This window comes from Podarcis pityusensis (genome assembly GCF_964106645.2).
Source record: "Podarcis pityusensis genome assembly, chromosome: 4".
NCBI classification, from domain to species: domain Eukaryota; kingdom Metazoa; phylum Chordata; class Lepidosauria; order Squamata; family Lacertidae; genus Podarcis; species Podarcis pityusensis.
This window is the reverse complement of record NC_138027.1, coordinates 64966892-64987246: the sequence shown is the minus strand read 5'-3', so window position 1 is coordinate 64987246 and position 20355 is coordinate 64966892. Positions and strand designations below refer to the sequence as shown.

General features: G+C 39.6%; 1 protein-coding gene across 2 annotated transcripts in view; it reads left to right on the top strand.

Annotated features, from left to right (window-relative positions):
• SMS (spermine synthase) overlaps positions 1–20355 on the top strand; it is a 42811-nt gene that overhangs the window by 11259 nt on the left and 11197 nt on the right. For both annotated transcript variants that reach the window (XM_081001662.1, XM_081001663.1), the window contains exons 2-7: positions 6437–6557; positions 12696–12783; positions 13448–13512; positions 16345–16520; positions 18543–18699; positions 19196–19283. In XM_081001662.1, the coding sequence (XP_080857788.1) occupies positions 6437–6557; positions 12696–12783; positions 13448–13512; positions 16345–16520; positions 18543–18699; positions 19196–19283 (695 nt within the window). The remainder of the gene's footprint in view (positions 1–6436; positions 6558–12695; positions 12784–13447; positions 13513–16344; positions 16521–18542; positions 18700–19195; positions 19284–20355) is intronic.

The following is a 20355-nucleotide window of genomic DNA, read 5'->3' as shown; positions in this document are numbered from 1 at the left end:
ATCTGAAACTCAGATCAGTTTGTGTGCGTGCTTCAATCTGCATTCTGAAACTATTGTAGAAGTTAATTCCTCTTGTTTGCCTGTGGTGCTTGTTAGTCTACCAAATTCTTGCGTAAATTTGTGTAATCCCATTTGCAGAGGTGTTGCATAGCTAACTCTGAAAGATAGCAAGCAAGACAAACTGGACTCCAGCCTTACTCATATCGGTTCATCAGAACAAACAGCGCTGAGGAATTAGTCAGCTTTTCTGTGTATCTTCAACTTTTTCAGACTTACTTTTAACCCAAACATACATTTGAAGACCCATTTCTTAACGTTTCACCATATCTTTGCATAGTGGTAGTGTTGCTGTTGCAACCTACCTTGGATTAGGCCACGGCCCACTAGTTGAAGACCAGTGGTATGCAGGTATTGCCCTGAATATCTGCTGAATAAGCAGTCTTTGTGTTTTGTTTAGTCACTCACCTGTTCCTCCAGAGCATGAAAAAACAAGCTTGCGCCATCCTCCATGTGACAGAAGATAGTTGTGGTCTCCTAAGGTATCTAGATTCTTTTCGCATGAACTACTCGCAGTCCAGATGTCCCCCATCTTAAATGTGTGCAGCTGGTTATTCCTGCTTTGTTTGCCTCCTCCATAAAGGGCCTGGAAATTGGCAACACAAGAATGGGCCTTTTCTGTGGTGGCTCCATGCTTGTGGAATGCTGTCCCCAGGGAGGCTTGCCTGCCACCTTCTTTACATATCTTTAGTTGCTAGGCATAAACATTCCTTTTCTCCCAGTCTTGTGATTTGGAATTGATGCAGTAAAGGGAACAGTGATGAGAAGTATTTTGAATAAGTTGCCAACCACCATTAGGAGGGATCCACATAATATCTTTCTACCACAATATGACTACTATGCTTATAGGGAATGATCTGTTCAGAATGAATGCTGTTTATGCTTGTTTTTGGTATGTCCACATTTAAAAACAAACAGACACAGGCTAACTTTTGATTTTTATAATTTTATTAGCTTTATCATCAGATTGATGAACAGACACACTGAAGAGCCATGCAGTGAAATTCTGTGGCAAGCAGCATTCTGATAAACAGCGCATTAGTGGTTCCTTGGAGATTGCAAAGACGAGATGAGCTATAGTTATAAAACTAAAATAAAACGAATACTTATAAATGATATTTCTTAATAACTTTGGACTTGCACTTTCAGTATGCAGCCTACGACCAATATGAAATCCTGAAGGAATTTGTTAGAGCCCCAGAAAAGTATTTTGAAAAGCAAAGGTAGCCATGTTTGTCAATAAGAAAAAATAATCCCATATCAAGAGTTGGGCACTACCTTTATTAGGAGCTACAAAAATGTGGCAAGTTGTCTAATATTTAAGAACTGTAAATCAGATAAGATGTTACACAAAGCAGGGGGTGGGGGTAGGGAGGATGTAGCCATGAAGTCATATTGTTAGTTTGGTTCCAAGATGGAGATTGCAGACTGAACAACTCCTTCCCAGGTGCTATAGATGTCAGGTTCTGGGATAAAGAAGCATTGTCTCTGTGGAACTGATCTCAAACAAACCACTGGGGAGGGTACATAATTGGTGCATTTGGGATTGTATTCATACGAAAGGGCACTGATAAAAGTTTACCTCAGAAGTATGTTTACTCTTGATTAGATAGTTCTATTTTGATGTTGCTCAGACTTTGGGTGAAATGCCTCACTGCATTTAGTTACATGAGATGAAAAACTGAAATATCTACATTAAATATTCAGTAGTGCTGAAATATAACAGGCCAATTTTGGAGGGGAAACACACATAAAGCTGAATGCACACAAGTTAAATGTGCATAAGTTGTGGGCTTGCTTGATGTCAGCTTAGAAATTAGCCCACAAAGAAGCTCAATGGGCCTTATCTCTTAAAACTTATTTGAAGCATTTCTGATTGGTTCATTGATGGCTTCTGAAGTTGTTAAGCCCAGCAGTGAGAAACTGAATGGTTTGTAGCAAATGGCAAGCTTTCAAAAACGTTACTGATTTAATTAAAGGCAAAAATGAGCTTGTGCAGTACAAGAACCAGAAAACATACCACTTAATGTCTTGAGGAAATTTGTTTGCACCGTGAGAGTCAAAATACTTTGAAGAGTGATTTATCCTTGCTCTTGTGCCATAGGGGTAATATTTCTACAATTAAAGAAACAAAATATGACAGGGTTACTATGCTTTCTTGTGTTTTGGCATAAAGGGAGCGATTATGTTTGTGGTGATATTTTCTGAGATAGTGGTTTTATTTTAATTGCCACTGAAACATTCCTCTTGATACAGGCAGAAGAAGCCAGTTTTTGTTGGCTGAGCCTGCTAGGATGCTGATCTTGTTGCCCAAGTTTGGGAATGATCCTTAGTTACGCAACACACACCCATCTTCCCTGCCTATCCCTCCCATTCTGCTATGTCCTTGCTGTTGCCTTACCACAGTTCGAAAGCTTTTAAGTGCCACTAAGATATTTTAAACACACACACACAGAATTAGAGTGGGAAGACCAGTAGCTAAGCCATAGAACACCAAGCCTTTTCCTCTAGCAGAATATCACAGAGGCAAATATATTGCCTAGCAATTACCTGTGCACCTCTAGATTTTGCCCAGAGGGTTACACTCGTAGAATGCTTTCCCAGGTTAATAGGTTTTGTTTTGAATTACTGGTAGAGACATGGGTGGCGGCGCTGTGGTAGTGTCAAGGTTTTAGAACAACAACAGCAGGTGCAAAGTAAATCTTTTAAAACCTCAGTTTGGGCCTATATTAGAGCAAAGCTTACAAAATTCCTAATATTTATTTCAATTAAGGCCTTCCTCCAGCGGATATTGTTTGTTTGCATGTATGAGAGACAGTGAGAGAGACTGTCTGTTCCTTGCTTATCAGCTCTGCACTGTTGATGAAAATGGCAGAACAAGGCGAAACGGGTAACTTATTGAATGCAGGAAGGAGATACTCATTTCTCAGAACAAAATACCATTGTAACAGTAAATCAGAAAGTTATTTTTTCTCCCATTTTTCTCTTGCCCTTACGCCACTGAGCTTGGGGAAGCATACATGTTATGTTGTGTGTGTGTGTGTGTGTGTGTGTGTGTGTGTGTTCCACCCACCCTTTTATCCTTTCAAAACTAGTGAGATAGATTAGGCTGACAGAGAAGGTGGCCAAACAAAGCTTACCTGCTTTTTATGACTCAGTGGGAAATTCAATCTTGTCTTCCCATGCTAAGTCTGACACTCTAGCCACAATATAACCACGCTGGCTCTTTTCTCCTCCCCATTTTTCTCCTGCTGTTCTGTCATAGAACTTATGGTGCCCCAGTGTTCATTCTCACAACAACCCTAATCAATTAAGCTGTTCAGTAAGCATTTCTCCCCCTGGAAGTTTTTCTGCTTCACCAAGTACAAGCCCCTTCTTGTCTGTGGCAGCCCCTTACTGTCTAATCTCAGCAGTTTATCTTGTGCTCTAAGGAAAGAGGTGCATCAGCAAAGCCTTGCGAAATTTAGGCTGGCTGACTGATACCATTTATTTTAAACTAAGAAATGTCAGGACTCCTCTCCAGGGTGCTCCCCATTTCTGGGATCCACTTTCAGGATACCTGCACTGCGCATATGCGCGGGGGCATGTGGAGTTGCCTCTATTAAAAAAGCTATATGGGATATGAGCTCTTGAAATTTGACTTCTGAGGTTAAAGTGAAAAAACAGGGGAGTATTTTTATTCCTGAAACTTCTCCAGGAAGTCATCTCATCACATACAGGCTGATGAAAGTCAATACTTGGTGGAAGGAACCATTTTGGGCTGGTTTTCTATACAGTGGTACCTTGGGTTACATACGCTTCAGGTTACAGACTCCGCTAACCCAGAAATAGTGCTTCAGGTTAAGAACTTTGCTTCAGGATGAGAACAGAAATTGGGCTCCGGCGGCGTGGCAGCAGCAGGAGGCCCCATTAGCTAAAGTGGTGCTTCAGGTTAAGAACAGTTTCAGGTTAAGTACGGACCTCCGGAACGAATTAAGTACTTAACCTGAGGTACCACTGTATATGGCATAACTTGTACCAAGCTGTCTTATAATTACGTCTTTAGTCCTTTTTCAGCTGAAAGGTTGCTTTCCTTTCTTGGCAATTGCCTGCCAGTGTTGGATGATGCCAGAGGCAAAAACGGGCAAAACAATTAATGTGACTCTTCTGTTTCGACCATAGGCTATATTCTAGCCACACAAAGGCCTGACGTTTCTACACAAATGCACACACCTGTACATTAAAGTATGCAAGAAGACATATCAATGGTATATTCCAAATAGGCAACAGCCCCTGAGGGGGGTACAGACTGGTGCTGGGAAAGAAGTGTGACCTGGAAGTATCCTGAGGGCCAGACAGAGAGGCCTATGTATTCAGCTCCTATGCCTGAGGTTCCTCATCTCTCCTTTCAAAATTAATGAGCAGCAAAATGCAATTTCTAAAGGATTAGGATTATTGCCAGGCACACCCAACTCCGCTAGAAGTTTAGCTTCTATCAAAAAAGGTGAAAAATGAAACCTGAAACATGTCAAAATGACCATCTGTCAGTTTCTTGTTGTTTGAATCCCACTTGGACAAACAAGGATGCCTGGCTGAGCATCCTGAACGTTTAACAAAAGCCAGCCTTTCATGCAGATCAATTTGTGATTCAGATCGTTGAAAACATAAAAACTCATTTGGCTTTGCAAATGTAATGGTCTGATATTCATCTGAGCAAGAGTTAATATTTACCTATAACATTGTACTTTTTATTCATTAGCTCCCCAGGTTACAATTCATGCACAAGTATAATAAGAAAAAGGTTTCTTCTATGTTCTTTTATTCTTTCTTACATTGTGCTGACTTATTTCCTATCATTCTGTGCTCCTGCTGAAAATTTGGATTGTTCTGTATTATCATTACAGTCGTACCTTGGTTCTTGAACGCCTTGTGACTTGAATGTTTTAGCTCCTGAATGCCACAAACCCGGCAGTGAGTGTTCTGGTTTGCGAATGTTCTTTGGAACCCAAACGTCCGACACGACTTCTGCAGCTTCCGATTGAGTGCAGGAAGCTCTTGCAGCCAATCGGAAGCTGTGCCTTGGTTTTCTAATGTTTTCGGAAGTCGAATGGACTTCCGGAACGGATTCTGTTCAATAACCAAAGTGCGACTGTATTACCATGTATGGATTAGTCAACAAAATGATGAAGCCTATAGACAAATGGTCCTTGCAACATTCTTGCCATATAGGACCTATTTTATATAGAAAGAAAAAAATATCGTTCTAACCATGGTTACCTGTGATGCAGAAATAAAAAACAGGTATGCTGTTCCCCCACTACGCAAACTGAAGTCGTGGGATGTAAGGAGCATAGCTGCAGAAGTGCAAAAATGTTATACTAGAAATAGAGTTGTTTTCAACAAACTTGCTTTCAGTACAGAGAATATGGGGAAGAAATTCATGTTGTGCTCTTATGATCATTCTGTCAGTCCAAGCATTTGTGTTTGCCAGATGGAATCCCCCCCCTTGATGTGTTCTGGGGGTTCTTCCAACACTTCAGAGCGGATTGGGAGCTGTGGGCTAGTGTGAGCCCTTGCATTGGCTTCCGCTATCGCTCTGGGTTAGTTGAATCCGGTCCTCACTCTCTTAGGGCTGCTTTTTGTTATAGAACTCTGGAAACGTGCTTTGTTTTCCTAGATAAATATTTGCCACATTCATCCCCGGTGTACAAACCTGTGTAATGCAGTGGGCTGCAAACATTTTACATGTGTATATTATAATTGATATGTGTTATTCAGCTTGGAAAAACCAAAGGAAGAACCTAAGAATCATTATATAAAAAGGCAGTGAAGATTTAAAATTTGTATTTTTAAAAACCTTGTATTCATTTTTCTTTCTCTTTAAAATGAATGAACAGGCCTGTTTCTCATATTTGTGCAACTGTATGTACTAAAACAATTGTCCTTGACAGCAAGTCTCTCCCCACAACCCCAACATTAGAAGCATTTTATAAATATATTTATGAATAAAAACACAGGAAAGACCTTTTGTTTTCTATCTAGTAGCTATATATAGACCGGGAGCCAGCAGGAAGCTCCTTTATCAGAGTTTACGCAATTTTGGAATGAATTTGTATTTCATTTACAGCTAGATGCAGCCACATAGTTTGTTAATTTGCTACTCTTAAGTAAGAAATATAATTTTAGACATTCACTTTATACTTTGTTTTTATCCTTCTGAGAGAAGATGCTGACAAAAAAGCTAAAGCAGATGGGGAAATGTCTGGCAGAAGATACAGTACCAGCATCTTGGGAATCTAATTTTATGCTCATGATGAGAGTTCTACAAGTATCGAAAGAATACATGTTAAAAATCGAAGTGCCTTTATTGACCCATGGTGTCTTTTCTTTCATTGTCTAGCTGATTGTAGTGCTGTTTTTAAAGGTCTACAGCCCATCTTCCAAGAGCAGGGAATGACAGAAACTATTCATAACTGGGAAGATCATGGGTACTTAGCAACCTACGTCAGTAAAAATGGCAGGTGAGTGCAATATAGACCCATAATTTGTGGAGGGTGTTAGCATTACTGTTTAACAACCAGGTAAATGGTATTGTCAAGATGTGTCATCCACCTTCAAAGAAGTGAAATAAAAAGGGCATTTAATTAAGAGCTTTAACACTTTTTTTTTTTTTTGGCAAGGGTTTCAGTGAGTTAATTTCAAATGCCCACAGTAACTAAAATGTAATGGGAATGTGTTTCCCAGTGACAAAATGAATACATAACCCTACAAAACCACAAGGCTTTATTGTTTGTTACAAAACAAGCCTAGTACCGCATTCTTAGACAACATTGCACATGTCTGGCTGACTGAAAACAATGGGTATTTTTCTGCCCTTGAATGCTGCAGCTATCTGACCTGGCAACAATATGAGACATCACCCTGAAGCGTGGTGTTCTGTGAATGGCTGAGTTGGTTTGTACCATTTTAGCATTATAATTCTAAGAAAATAGAGCTGCCCTGCATAACAGCTACTGTGGAAGGGCCTGTATTTAAAACGGGAGTGGTTGTATACTGTTTAGTATTCAAAATGGAAATCTCACACGTGTAAAAATTCATTGTCAGGCATTCTGTACTATTTACAGACTTTTCTGAGACTTCTCAGTTGTGTTATCCTCTGCTGGTTATCCTCTTTCTTTATTATGCTGCTGGTTTTGTTTTAGACTCTGTATTTGATGCCTTGGGACGCGGGTGGCGTTGTGGCCTAAACCACAGAGCCTAGAACTTGCCGATCAGAAGGTTGGTGGTTCGAATTCCCGTGACAGGGTGAACTCCTGTAGTTCGGTCCCAGCTCCTGCCCCCCTAGCAGTTCGAAAGCACGTCAAGTGCAAGTAGATAAATAGGTACCGCTCCGGCGGGAAGGAAATGGCGTTACCGTGCGCTGCTCTGGTTTCGCCAGAAGCGGCTTAGTCATGCTGGCCACATGACCCGGAAGCTGTCTGTGGACAAAACGCTGGCTCCCTCGGCCTATAGAGCGAGATGAGCGCCACAATCCTGGAGTCGTCCGCCACTGGACCTAATGGTCAGGGGTACCTCTACCTTTACCTTTATTTGATGCCTTATTTTTAGTAGCTTGCAGTTTAATTTTTTTTGCTTGTAAACTGCTCAGAGAGCCTTTCTTATTTGGATGGTATATAAGTATTTGGTGATAGATACAGTTGTAAGATTTGGTTCATGAAACAGCCATTCTGTTAGCAGGAGCCCCATATTTAGCACAGGGCAATAGCTGAATCTGAAAGGTACCTTGAACTTGCAGCAGATGTTGCACAAGCCCTCGTGCAATTGCTGTTACTACACTCAGTAACAGTTAAGCTTTGTGAGCCACTTCTTTCCTACTGCTTCTACAAGTGCTTGGGTAACAACATCCAAACTTCTAAAAACTAATACTATGCGTAACGTCATATATGCTGTTCTTAACTGCCTTCTGATGTGCTGGCATTAAAAAAAACTTATATGCCTGATCGCAGCACTCCATTGGAGAGTGGGCTTTAATGCAAGATAAAATGAGAACCTGCATCCCTGTTGTAATAATAAGGTAATGCTGGAAACAACTGGTGCATTTGTGGAAACCAGGTGAAACTTAAGTGCTGTGAACTATTGAATTTAACAACTAACAGGAATGTAAAATGTAAAAAAAACCCCTCCTTCCTACCCCCCATTGCAAAGATTTCTGTAACTATACAACAGCTGCCATGGTTTAAGTGCCAAACTAGGCTTTAAATACAGTATAACATTCATTCATTCATTCATCTACTTATTTATCTAAAATATACCACTTGATATAATAAAATCTCTTAAGTGGTTTGCATAAAAACAATAAAAGCACAGACAACAAGGTTCAATAAAAAATCCTGAAAACAAGCTGAAAACTCAACACAAATAAATATCACAAATAAAACTGAACAGTGTACCAAACAAAATTAAAAATTAAGAGTCAGAGTCTAGGAAAGTTTGGACAAACATATGCATTTTTAAGAGGTGTTTTAAAGCTCACTGTTGTCTCTGCATCATGAATTACACAATGGAGTTTGGGTGCTGCCACTGAGTACCCACTATTCTACATTTTCACCAAGTGACAATCTGCTGGTTGTGGAACAGCATGGTATCCTCAGAAGATATCCTCAGAAGCTTAGTATTTACTGGAGGAGCCAGTCTGCTAGGTGTTCCATTAATATTTAGTGTGGATTGTTTTTCCTTTTAAACAACCAGTGGGAGTGGAGCAGTCAGGTCAGCTGTGATTTCTCCTGGACTGGGAGTAATTTAAATACAGTGTTCCATGACATGGGAAGTTCCATTTAGACTACTATAACAGGTTGTATGTGCACCTTGAACACTGCTTGGAAATTGCACCAAGTTCAAAATTTAGCTGGAGCAGTCTATCAATTTTGGAAGAGCTGCTCTGAAACCAATTCAGGGTACTGATTTTTTTTACTTTGCAAGCTGTACATGGCTTAGAACCCAGGAACCTTAAGTACCACCTGCTTAACATGCCTGGATATTAGAAACCTCTACTGAAGCCCCTTTCTGAATACACCCAGCTATGAGAGAGAAGGTGGGAGGCGACGTAGGGAAAATACCTTTTCCAATGTGACACTTACATTATGGAATTCCCTCCCTAAAGAAGGATGCTTGGTGCCTACGAGGGGGAAAGAGAGAGATTCCTATCTTTTGTGGGCCTGGAAAGTTGTGGTTTGTTTGTAGGAAAACCAGGCTTCACTCTACTCCTTTCTCTGCTCATGAAATGGTTTCATTGAATGATTTCAGGGCAAGGAATGGATGGATCAAGGTTTCTCCTAATTTTCATGCTGTCACACTTATCAGTGGTCCTCTTGCCATTGTAGCAGTTGCTGTTGAGTTCAAGGTCAACTGGTTGTCTCTTCTTGAGGAGTGTGGATGATGTGCACATGAAAGGGGAATAATAGAAAGTGGTTTTGTGAGTGGAAATAAGTGCAGAAGTGGTAAATTGGATTGAGAAAATTACTGGTAATAGTAATAATACATTACACTGTGAACTGTGACTAGACAGAATGTAGATGTCAGTCAGAATTGGAAACCACACATTAAATGTACATTAACGTTCACCGTAGAGTCGAGAAGTGCTGCTGAATAATGGTATACCCACAAAGGTTTTGAACATACATTCTCTTCAATTTCAAACTCCTGTGAATGCTGCTGACGACAATGTTTTCCTTTAACAAAGACCATGTATTAATCCCCATTGGGAAAGCTGCAGCTGCTAAATGAATTGAAGTTGCTTGGGGATTAAGTCATGCTTCCTTGTTGTCTCTGCTAAAACAATTCCTCTGTATCTAGATTAAAGCCACTTTGCATGAAGTTAAGCCAGCAAAAGTAATATTTGTCATCTCTCCCAGGTCCATTTAATTCATGGGTCACTCTAACAAAAGGCAGAATTGTAGAAGGCTCTATTGTAAAGCTTTCATTAATCATGTTGTCAACATAAATATAGGCAAAACAGCCATTCACTTTCTTTCCCAAGCTGAATGTTAATTACATTTGCCATTCAGAGCGCTGCATGTGGTGGTATGATTTTTTTTAAAAAAACAACCTTTTTTTTATTCCAATTTATTTGAAAATGCCAATGAATGGGAAAAGAATAAGTATTTCTGGAATACATGAATCTTTGAGATGTTTGACTTCAAGTAATTGTTGGAATGTTATCATACATTTTAAAAACAATTGGGCAAGTGAAACTGTTTTTTGAGTTTGTGCAGTAAAGAAACCATATTATTGAACTGGCTAGTGTGTATGCTAGTGGTTGTTTTAATTTTTGTAAGTGGTGAAATCTGTTAACAGAAATTTGTGTAATCAAATACAGGTTATTTTTATTTGTTTATTTAATTTTTTTATGTCCTGCCTTTCCTTTAAGAAGCTCAAGACAGCTAGCTGCAATAAGGTAAAAACTAAATGAAAATGGCTAAAAACAGCAGAACACAAAAGGATAAAAGGCAGCCATTAAAACAAGTAGATATTCTTAAGCAATGATGAAACAGTTAACTGTGGCAAAGTGAAATACAAATTGGTAAAGGCCTTTAAAAGCTTTTGTATCCCAAAATCCTTCTTAAACTGCAAGGCTTTAGACATTTGACAGAAGGCCATTAATGCAAGATGAGCTTCTACCACAAGTCAATTCCACAGCCTGGGTGCAGCTACTGAAAAGGCTCTCTCCCTGGTCCCAGGGCTAAGCAGACTCATGGAGACATCAGATACACAGGAGCGCGTCTGATGAAGAAGATATTAGGAGACGGGTGGGCTAATACTGGAGTTGGTGGTCCTTCAAATCACTGGCTCTTTAAATTGGGCGTGGAAACAAAATGGAAGCCAGTTTCAGTAAAGGAGTCACATGCCTTTGCATTCCAAAGCAATTGTTTTGGACAGTCTTCATATGAGGCTTTCATACTGCCCATTACAGCATGGTGTAACTAAGGCAAATATGGGTATAGATGATGTGCTAGCTTCAGCTGGGCAAAGGCACTGCTAGCCACAGCGATACCTTGGGCTCAAGAATCAAGGCTAGGATCAGAAGCGCTCCTAAGCAGTGTGATTAAACTTAAGTTTGACAAGTTAAACAATGAATACTAGAAATACTAAAACAAGCATGATGCTTAAATTTATTATCCTACACCAGCAGTTCCCAGGGCATATTACAACAATTGAAAATCCAGAATTAAAAACTGTTAACACACATACACTGTGGCAATGTGTTACCAGAACTCCTGGCTGAGTGGGCTCCATTTGAAGGTGTTAGCTCTGCCTCTGTAGTTGAGGGCTGGCACCCAGGGGCCCTCACAAAAGTGAAAAGGCATCTTGGTGAGCTCCAGTTCTGATTTCCTCAGGGAAGTTAGAAACTTCTTTTGTTGTCCCCTTCTCCAGCACTCTTCCCAGCTCTTCTTCAGCACTCTTGCCCAGCCTTATGATGTTCCTTTTTTCCTGTTGCCTCCCATTTTCTCCCTCCCTTTCACATTGTAACTTCCTTCTCCCTCTTACATTTTTATTTCATCTGTAGCCTTTTCCAGCTCAAGTTACAGCTGCATTAAAGTCTTGGGTTTCTTCATTGATTTCTATGTGCAGATCTTCCTTCTGCCCTTGGGGACATTTAAAAATACTTTCTGTGTGAATCAGAAAATGACCAGTCTAGAAAATGAGATAATTTTCTTTGTCCTTTTTATATCTCTGTGCCTCTCCCTTGGCCTTCTTTGCCTTGTTCCTGGTGGAAAGAGAAGGGGAGGGATGGAGAAAAAGACAAGGTAGGAAGAGACACAAGAGATAAAACTGTCCCTTTTCCAGTCTCCTCTTTACCTCCTTTGTGCTCATTACCTTCTCCTTCAGCTAGCATCTCTTGCCCATCTGCCAGCTATTTAGCAGGTTTTAAAAAATAAATAAATTCCCAGGCTACATTGACCACATCTTTCCACTGATCACATCCAGCCAGCTGATTCCATCACCCCCATTCCATCATTCATGTTTTTAAAGCATTTCCCCCCTATTCTTCAGCTGAAACAGGTTCCTAGAGTTTCTTGAAAAGACAAAGAATAAGACTACTTTCCAACTGGCTCTCAATTTTCCATGGATATTGGGCAGCATGCTTAGCTTCCCAGCAGATGCTTGGTGGTATTAGATACCGCCTCTTACTCATGGAGCTAAGTGTTCTACCTCCTAAAGATTGCATTGCCACATGCGCAATTGCCCCTTTAATGAAGAATGCATTAAAGCCATTTCTTCAAACTTGCATGGAACAGAGTTTGATAATATTTTAGAAATCCTCCTTGTTGTATGAAAACAAAACATACTAAATTTCTAGTCATCTTAGATCATTTTAAAACAATCAAGCTTGTTTATAATGGAGAATTTCTCTTAACCACAAGGACTTACCAAGTATTCACAGTTGGAAGGAAGCAATGTAAATATTCAGATGGTCTTCTTTCAACAGAAGCTCACAGGACAGTTGATTAGAATATAAATGAGGGGAGAGTTGGCAGCAGGTAGGCAGCTGAGGTGCTGGAGGTTTTCTTCCTGCAGTTCTTGTTGAAGAAGTTGGTGCTTAGAATGTAGGGACTGGGGGACTGCTTTCATCTGACACTTTTCTTGTTTTTACTGTCTAGTTTTGCCAATCTGAGAATTTATCCTCATGGCTTGGTGTTGGTCGATGTACAGAGTTGCAACGATTTGAGTGGAGGAGACGTAGAGCAGGTATGTATAGTACCATATATATATGGTAGTGCTTGAATTGTAGACACATTTTTTTTTACAGAGCTTATTTTTAATTTCATAAATGCTAGGTTTTAATTCTTGCAGCCATTAAACTCAGTGGGAAAGTACGGGGCAAGCCTCTAGTTTGCTTCAGACATAACAGTAAAGCAGAAATGCCTGTAGGTACATTGTGGGGAGAATTAACCCATTAACTGCATTCCTTAACAGATCGCCTGGCCCTGAGCTTGATGACATTTCAGTGGAAGACAATACCATTTTTATTTTCACAATGGTTTTAATTCTCTCTCTCTGTTTCTGTTTGTATATAAGGCGTTGCAGATCTTTCTGTTTTTACCTCTAAACCCTGAATACTACTTAACAGCAAACTTAATGAAATGATAAAAAAGGAGGTTATATATAACTCATGTTTTGGATTTGGTTTGTTTAGAAACTAAGCTCACTGGCTTGTATGCAGTGCTAAACTCACTGAAAGCAAAATTAATTTTAACAAAAATGAGAAGGGAAAATAGACAAAATCCTAAGGCTTTGCTACCATGGGCTTTGGAGGTGAGAGAGAAAAGTTGGCTGTGTATCATATTTTTAGGAATCTTGTTCTTTTAGTTGGATCCTATTGTTTTTTAACCAGACTTTTTTTTTATCACAGCTTCTAAACAAGATAGAAGAAAGAATGAAAGAACTGTGTCATAGAAACATCAAAAGAGTAAAACGGTGAGGAATTTTGAGATTGTTTGGTCAGATTGCCCAGCGAAGTCTTTGTTGATGTACTGACATGTCTGGTAAATGAATATGGAATTTTAACACATAGTATTGAGACTTACAAAACATTTTCTTCAAGTTCATTCATTTTACCCTTACATTTTCTTAACGTAGTAAAGTTTTCATTTGCTGTAGATTATTCAGTGGAGTTCCATGATGACATAGTGTGGCTGCACCAAAGTAAACCTATGAAAAATGGATGGTTCATCTCTGGCTGCCTTTTGCTAGTTGGTAGAGACATTTTATTTTATTTTGGCAGCTTCTTGCATTGCTAAGTACTTGAAACCATGGAGAGGCACAGCCAGTCAGTAGACAGTACTGAACTAGATGAATCAATGATCTGCCTGTAAGGCAACTTCCTACTGAATAAGTTGTTTTATATAATACTGTGATTGTCAAGTATAGTTAGATGCCCTGAATAGTGCATAGGCACTAGAAAGGTAGGATAGAAATGAAATAATCTGAAATCGGGGGGCATAATTGGGTGGTGTTAAGTTGTCGTCTTTGCGGGGGGGGGGGGGGCTGCCATGTTATTGTGGTTTTTATTCCATACAGAAATACATGGGGTTGGGGAAAAACTAAAGCAGAGAGCTGAACTTGAAGGGGCCTAAGGCACCTTATTTGACATTCTTTTCCATACCTACGGATTAGTGGGGGGATATAGAAACAACCCACCCATATGCATTCCTTCGTTCTTTTCCAGTGATTGGAGAGAATCTGTAGCTAGGCCAAAGACTGGTACAGTGGTACCTCGGGTTACAGACGCTTCAGGTTACAGACTCCGCTAACCCAGAAATAGTACCTCGGGTTAAGAACTTTGCCCCAGGGTGAGAACAGAAATCGTGCTCCGGCGCCAGCAGGAGGCCCCATTAGCTAAAGTGGTACCTTAGGTTAAGAATAGTTTCAGATTAAGAACCGACCTCCAGAACGAATTAAGTTATTAACCTGAGGTACCACTGTATTTATAATATCTGGCTGTTTGCAGAACAAGCTGATGGGAACTAAAGTCAATGGGTTTGTCCGGTTTCCTGAAGTTCTGAGGAGATCAGCAACCATGGTCACGCCCTCCATATGTTGTTGGACAGCAACTTCCTTTATTACTGACCTTTCGCCATTCTGTCTGGGCCTAATAAGAGTTGGAATCCAGCAACATGCGGAAGGCACAAGTTACCTAATGCTGGATTAGACAAGGAAATAACTTGGTTACATACCGGAACAGAGTAATAAGCATTGATAAGGCATGGAGGCTGACTACGTTAGAAAAACAGAACTAATACTGTGTAGTAGGTTACAGGGGTGAGAGAGGCAGCCTTTTGCCTCTGATAGTAATCTGAACATCTGGTTGTCAACGTCACCAGCACTTTCACATTCAGTACAGTTCACGTTTGCACTAGAGCACAGCGAAACTATTACTTGGAACACCAGTGATTTTAGTCTCCTGCTTCTCTGGCTTTTGTGGGATGCCACCATTTTGTAGCTTTTTCTTGCTCAGGTTATACTTCCATGTGAAAAAGTAGGAAGCATCAGCATAGCCTTGTGTGCTCTCTGTGAGGTGGCAACTGTTTTGCTTCCTCTCCAGACTTTGAGGTAAAAGTATTCCAAGCTGTCATTGAGCCAGGTGCTGTTGATGTTCCTTGCCTGAGTACCACGTAAGTGAAGGCCACTTAGTTGGCTGTGGGGAGAGCAGGGTAATGCTGGGAAAAGCAAGAGTAGTATTCCTGCTCTGTGGGCAGTTGCAGTGTACCCCTGGAACAAGCTTTACACACTACACGCGATCTGCCTTTTGTCAGCTCATTTTGTCAGTCTCTTGCATCCCAGTTGACCAGACAATGGCTATTTGGGTAAAATAACTGCACCAGTAAATGAATACATAATGTGTGGCATAGGAGTGGACAGGGGGCATTAAGAATAAAGCTTGAGATATTTTGGTGGGTTTGCTCTCTATATATCAAAATATTTATCTGGTTTTAATAGTCTATAAAGCAAATTGGTTTTTATAGTTAAAAAAACCTTTGGTCTCATGAAGTTTGCATACTATCTGGTACTGCCCTCTAGTGTCTCTTAAATTGTTTCATTAGATGGCATGGCTTGGGTATTACTGAAAGGCATGACAGATTTTCCTGTCCTTATGTTTTCTGCTGTTGTGAAGGCATAGTTTAATTAATTAATTAATCAATTAAATTAATTTGTATACCCTTTGCATTTCAAGAAGAAATACCAAGGGTGGTTCACAAACAAAACAACTTTTAACATGCTCTGTCATTTCTACCTTTAGAAAGCTAATTTAACAAAGTATATAAAAGCATTAATAGCTAGCACAGTTATCCACCGTCGTTTGGCAACCTGTTTGGCAGCTATGTCCAAGTTATATAACAGCAGCTTCCATGTAAACATTCCAGCCTAGGAATTCAGTTGTTGCTGTCGTGGTATCAGAATGGACATTTTTAAAATACTCATAGATAAGTCAACATGAGAGTCTGCCTGGAATGTTGTACCAGTGAATGCTAAAAATAACCACATTTTCAAAAACCTTTTGTGTGCTGCTTATCTCTTGTTCCGTTCCAGTAATGGAATACTTTTTTGGGGCTGCAAATCAGGGAATAACAATTGTCTCAAAAGTACTAACATTAAAAAGTTTACAATGGAAATTCTTTGCTTGGAACACTGTTTGAGTACCTCTAGGAAGGTAACGTTTTAGAAATGTCTTGACTATAATACAGCTTTTGCTAACTTGCACAAACCTGAAATTGTGAACGTTCTCTTCTTTTGTCTTTTCGTTCTCAGATTGCCAGCCATTGTGAGAGGAGATGCTATTGATAAATATTGGCCCACAGCAGATGGACGATTGGTGGAATATGACATTGATGAAGTTGTTTATGATGAAGAGTCAGCTTACCAGAATATTAAAATCTTACACTCGAAACAGTTTGGAAATATTCTTATCCTCAGTGGGGATGTTAGTGAGTATTGCTGTTTTTATATAATACAGAGCCAACTGCTATAGAGTTGACCTGCACAACTTGTGACCTGTCAGTCCAAAGTCAACCCATGTTTTGTGGTTTGTTGTGCTTAAAACCCAGCCACCCTATTTTTTTCTCCCTCAGCCCTGGACAGGCAGTAATTGCAGAAGGTTTTCTTGAACTTCTGGATGGCAGCGTTTAATTTTGCGGACTCTAAATTGTGTCGGTTTCCCACAGAGCTTCTGGGATTTCTATTATCAGAATTTCTCTCTTTCTGATATTTTGACCTGTGGTCAAAGTGTTTTTCAGCTGAGATCATATCTATTATTTTTTTTATATTACCCCATCAGTAATTGTAAAAAGGAATCTTTGGGGGCAACATGAAATAAATTTGGCTGGAAATTTTATACAGTGCTGATGAAGCTAGTTTCTTCCATTCCTGCTAGCATTGTATCATTCAACCCACTGGGGGAAAATAGCAGATAAGATTCTGTTGATTATTGTATTTAGGCTCCCCTTGTTATCAAAACTAATTACACTATCTATATTAAAAGATTATGTTAATGGAATGAATCATACTATGGTATGGACTCTTCTCCTGGGAATGTTGAAATTTTGGAGCATAATATTATCACACTGGCTGGTGCTGACGGCTTCCTTGCAGTCTGCTGCTGTCTCTAGGTGTGTCATTGGTCAACTCCAGTGACAAACCTAACCACAAACGAAGGCATGAATTATCTGATTTCACTGTTTCCAAGTATTTGAACTGAATTAGTATTAACCATTTATGTTTGTGGGTTTGAAAGAATTTCATACTGCTTTGTTTCCCTTTCAGAATTTCTAATGCAGTTTGTAGTAGGAAAATAGGTGGATTATGCCAAACAGTAGTGTCCCAGTATCAATCAATCAAATATTGGCATCACGGTATAAAACATTTCAAGTAACTGGAATAATTAAAAAGATAACAGTGAAGCTATCAAGGGTTATAAAGTCACACTATAGTCGTGTGCATTTGGATATTCTGCTATGCCCTGTCTATTTCCTAAAAGGATAGTTTGTTGGGAACCCTTTTGGGTAAAATTGTTGCTCAAAAGGAAGCTACTAAAGCAGCAATATCTTTGTCCTGATCTGCCAGGAGAAACCTTATTTGGCTTCTCGGAGTTGTGGGCTGGAGGTCCAACATTTTGCTCAGCATCAGTTGGTGAGGTCTGCTGTGTAAAGGGCAATCTAAGAGAATGTGGTCCATTGAATCAGGTACTTCCTGATGGCAGGCACACAAGTGGGCTTGAAATGGGTGTCCCAGTATTTGAGTTTGGAGAGAAAGGAGACTGTCTTCCTGATTTAGTCAACTAATGAAGAATTGTAGAATTGGAAGGAGAGCACGAGGGTCATCCAGTCCAACCACCTGCAATGCAAGAATCTTTTGCCCAGTGTGGGGCTCGAACACACAGACACATATCTTTTGAAAGCACCATGAGCCTTGCTTTCAGGGCCTTTCCTTGCTGAGCTAAAGAACAACCAACCCCTCTTCACCCCAGCAGGAAGTGATCAGGCTCCTCTGAACCCACCAACCAGCTGTTTGATGGACTGAGGAGAGAATGAGTTACAGGGGGTCAGGAGAAGGCCACACACAATGAAGGCACATGGGGAGAGGACTGGAGGTTGCATGTACCCCACAGTTTTCCCACCAGTGATGTATATAAACAAATTATGTTCATATACATCAGGGAATAACAGTGACACAGCCATTAATAGATATTTGACATTCCTCTTGTATTTTAGTGAATAACTTTACATAGAAATGTAAAACCACAGGTTTTATTTTTCTAAATCTGTAATAACATTGCTAGTCCCCCCCCCCCTTTAATTAGTCTGAATGATTTACTTTAAAATAATGAAGTCATTGTGGATTTCTGAAATGTAAATGCAAGCGGGTCTAACTTTATGTTCTTATTTAGCACAAACAAAAGAATTTTCTTATAACATGCTCACATATATCTCTTAATCCCTGTGCTTTTCAAGATCTGGCAGAGAGTGACCTGGCATATACACAAGCTATAATGGGCAGCGGGAAGGAAGACTACACGGACAAAGAAGTCCTCATTCTTGGAGGTGGTGATGGGGGAATACTGTATGAAATAGTCAAATTGAAACCAAAGATGGTCACCATGGTAGAGATATCCTTTTAATAAGCGGGTGATGGTTCATTTTGAAAATGTTTTGTCATGATTTCTCCCTGTGTATTCTGTTCTGAAAGATCAAAATAGATCAGGCAATTAATACAAGCACCTCTCAGAACCATCTTAAGCTCTGCATTGTGTGTCGGGCACCCTAAACCTGGCTCAGATTGTCCTAATTCAGATAGAGGCATCATGACTTTAGTAGATCGTTTGACCAAGATACTTAAATGTTGGCCATTTATGATTATGCAGCAAATTTAAACTTTCTGAGCCATGCTAAGTATATTTTAAAATTAGGACTATGTGTCAGATAATTAGCTACTTATAAAGGAATGTTTAAAACAGTTGTCAATAACATGTATTTAAGAGTTGCCTGAAACAATTGTCTATTGATTATGGAATCTAAACCTTGCTATTCCGAAGCAAAACTAAATAACTTATTTTAATAACTTCAACAAAATGAGTTGGTGGATTCTTAACTAGCATCAGATACATTGACCAAATGGTGATTGACGGGTGTCGAAAATATATGCGCAAAACATGTGGAGATGTCTTGGACAATCTGAAAGGAGAATGCTATCAGGTAACTAATTGTTTTAAACATGCAAAATGAAATATGTTATCTGCATCAATGAAAATACACGTTTGGGAGTACTTTCTGATGCAATACTGTGTATTGTGTATAGCTATATACAATTCTAAGACATTATGAACAAATGATAAACTAGTAGCAGTTGATTTTCTTTTTGCTTTAAGTCACTAAAATGTATACATGTTTCGGAAGAGGCCGCATGCACTGAAATTATAATATCCATTGTTCCATCTACAGCAGGACTGTGAAATAGAGTCATAATGTGTTCCGCATAAACAGGCTATATAGTACATTTATAAACTCAAGAACTAGGCATCTGAGGTATGCTAGACTTCCTAATTAGAATAATGTTATAGAAAAAATAAATAAATAAAATAAATAAATAAATAAATTAAAAATTAATTAATTAAATAAATAAATAAATTCAATTTATAAAAGGAAATATTCTAGCACCGTAAAACTGAAACTGCATGTTGATCCTTATTACCTTATTTTCAGTTTTCTTTATTTTGTGATGTCTTTGTTTTGTACAGAAAGGAATGAATGCTGGCACAATTAATGATTCCCCCCATTGCCTTTTGTCACATTCTTTGGGGGTGGGGAGTAGTAGTAATCAAATATGGGTTCTCTGGGTAGCCTTAGGGCTCATCATGGTCTCTCAGCCAAATCTGAGAGTGGACCACAACACTAGTAACCAAAGGACCCTGGTTCATCCCTGCTAGTATCTCCACGTAGAAGTTGGGAAATGCTCCTCTGAAATCCTATAGAACCACCCAAATCTCTTTTCTGATGAGAGCAGCTTTTGCATCTCATTTGGAAACCAAGGACCCAGAGTCTGGAGGAAGAATGGGGAGTCACACAATGCCAGATGCTTGAAGTCCAGTGTGAAGTTTCCACAGTCTGTGTTGATTTGGGGAGCCATGTCATCAGCTGGTGTTGGTCCACTGTGCTTCATTAAGTCCAGGGTCAACGTAGCCGTCCACCAGGAGATTTTGGAGCACTTCATGCTTCCTTCTGCAGACGAGCTGTATGGGGATGCTGACTTCATTTTCCAGCAGGAGTT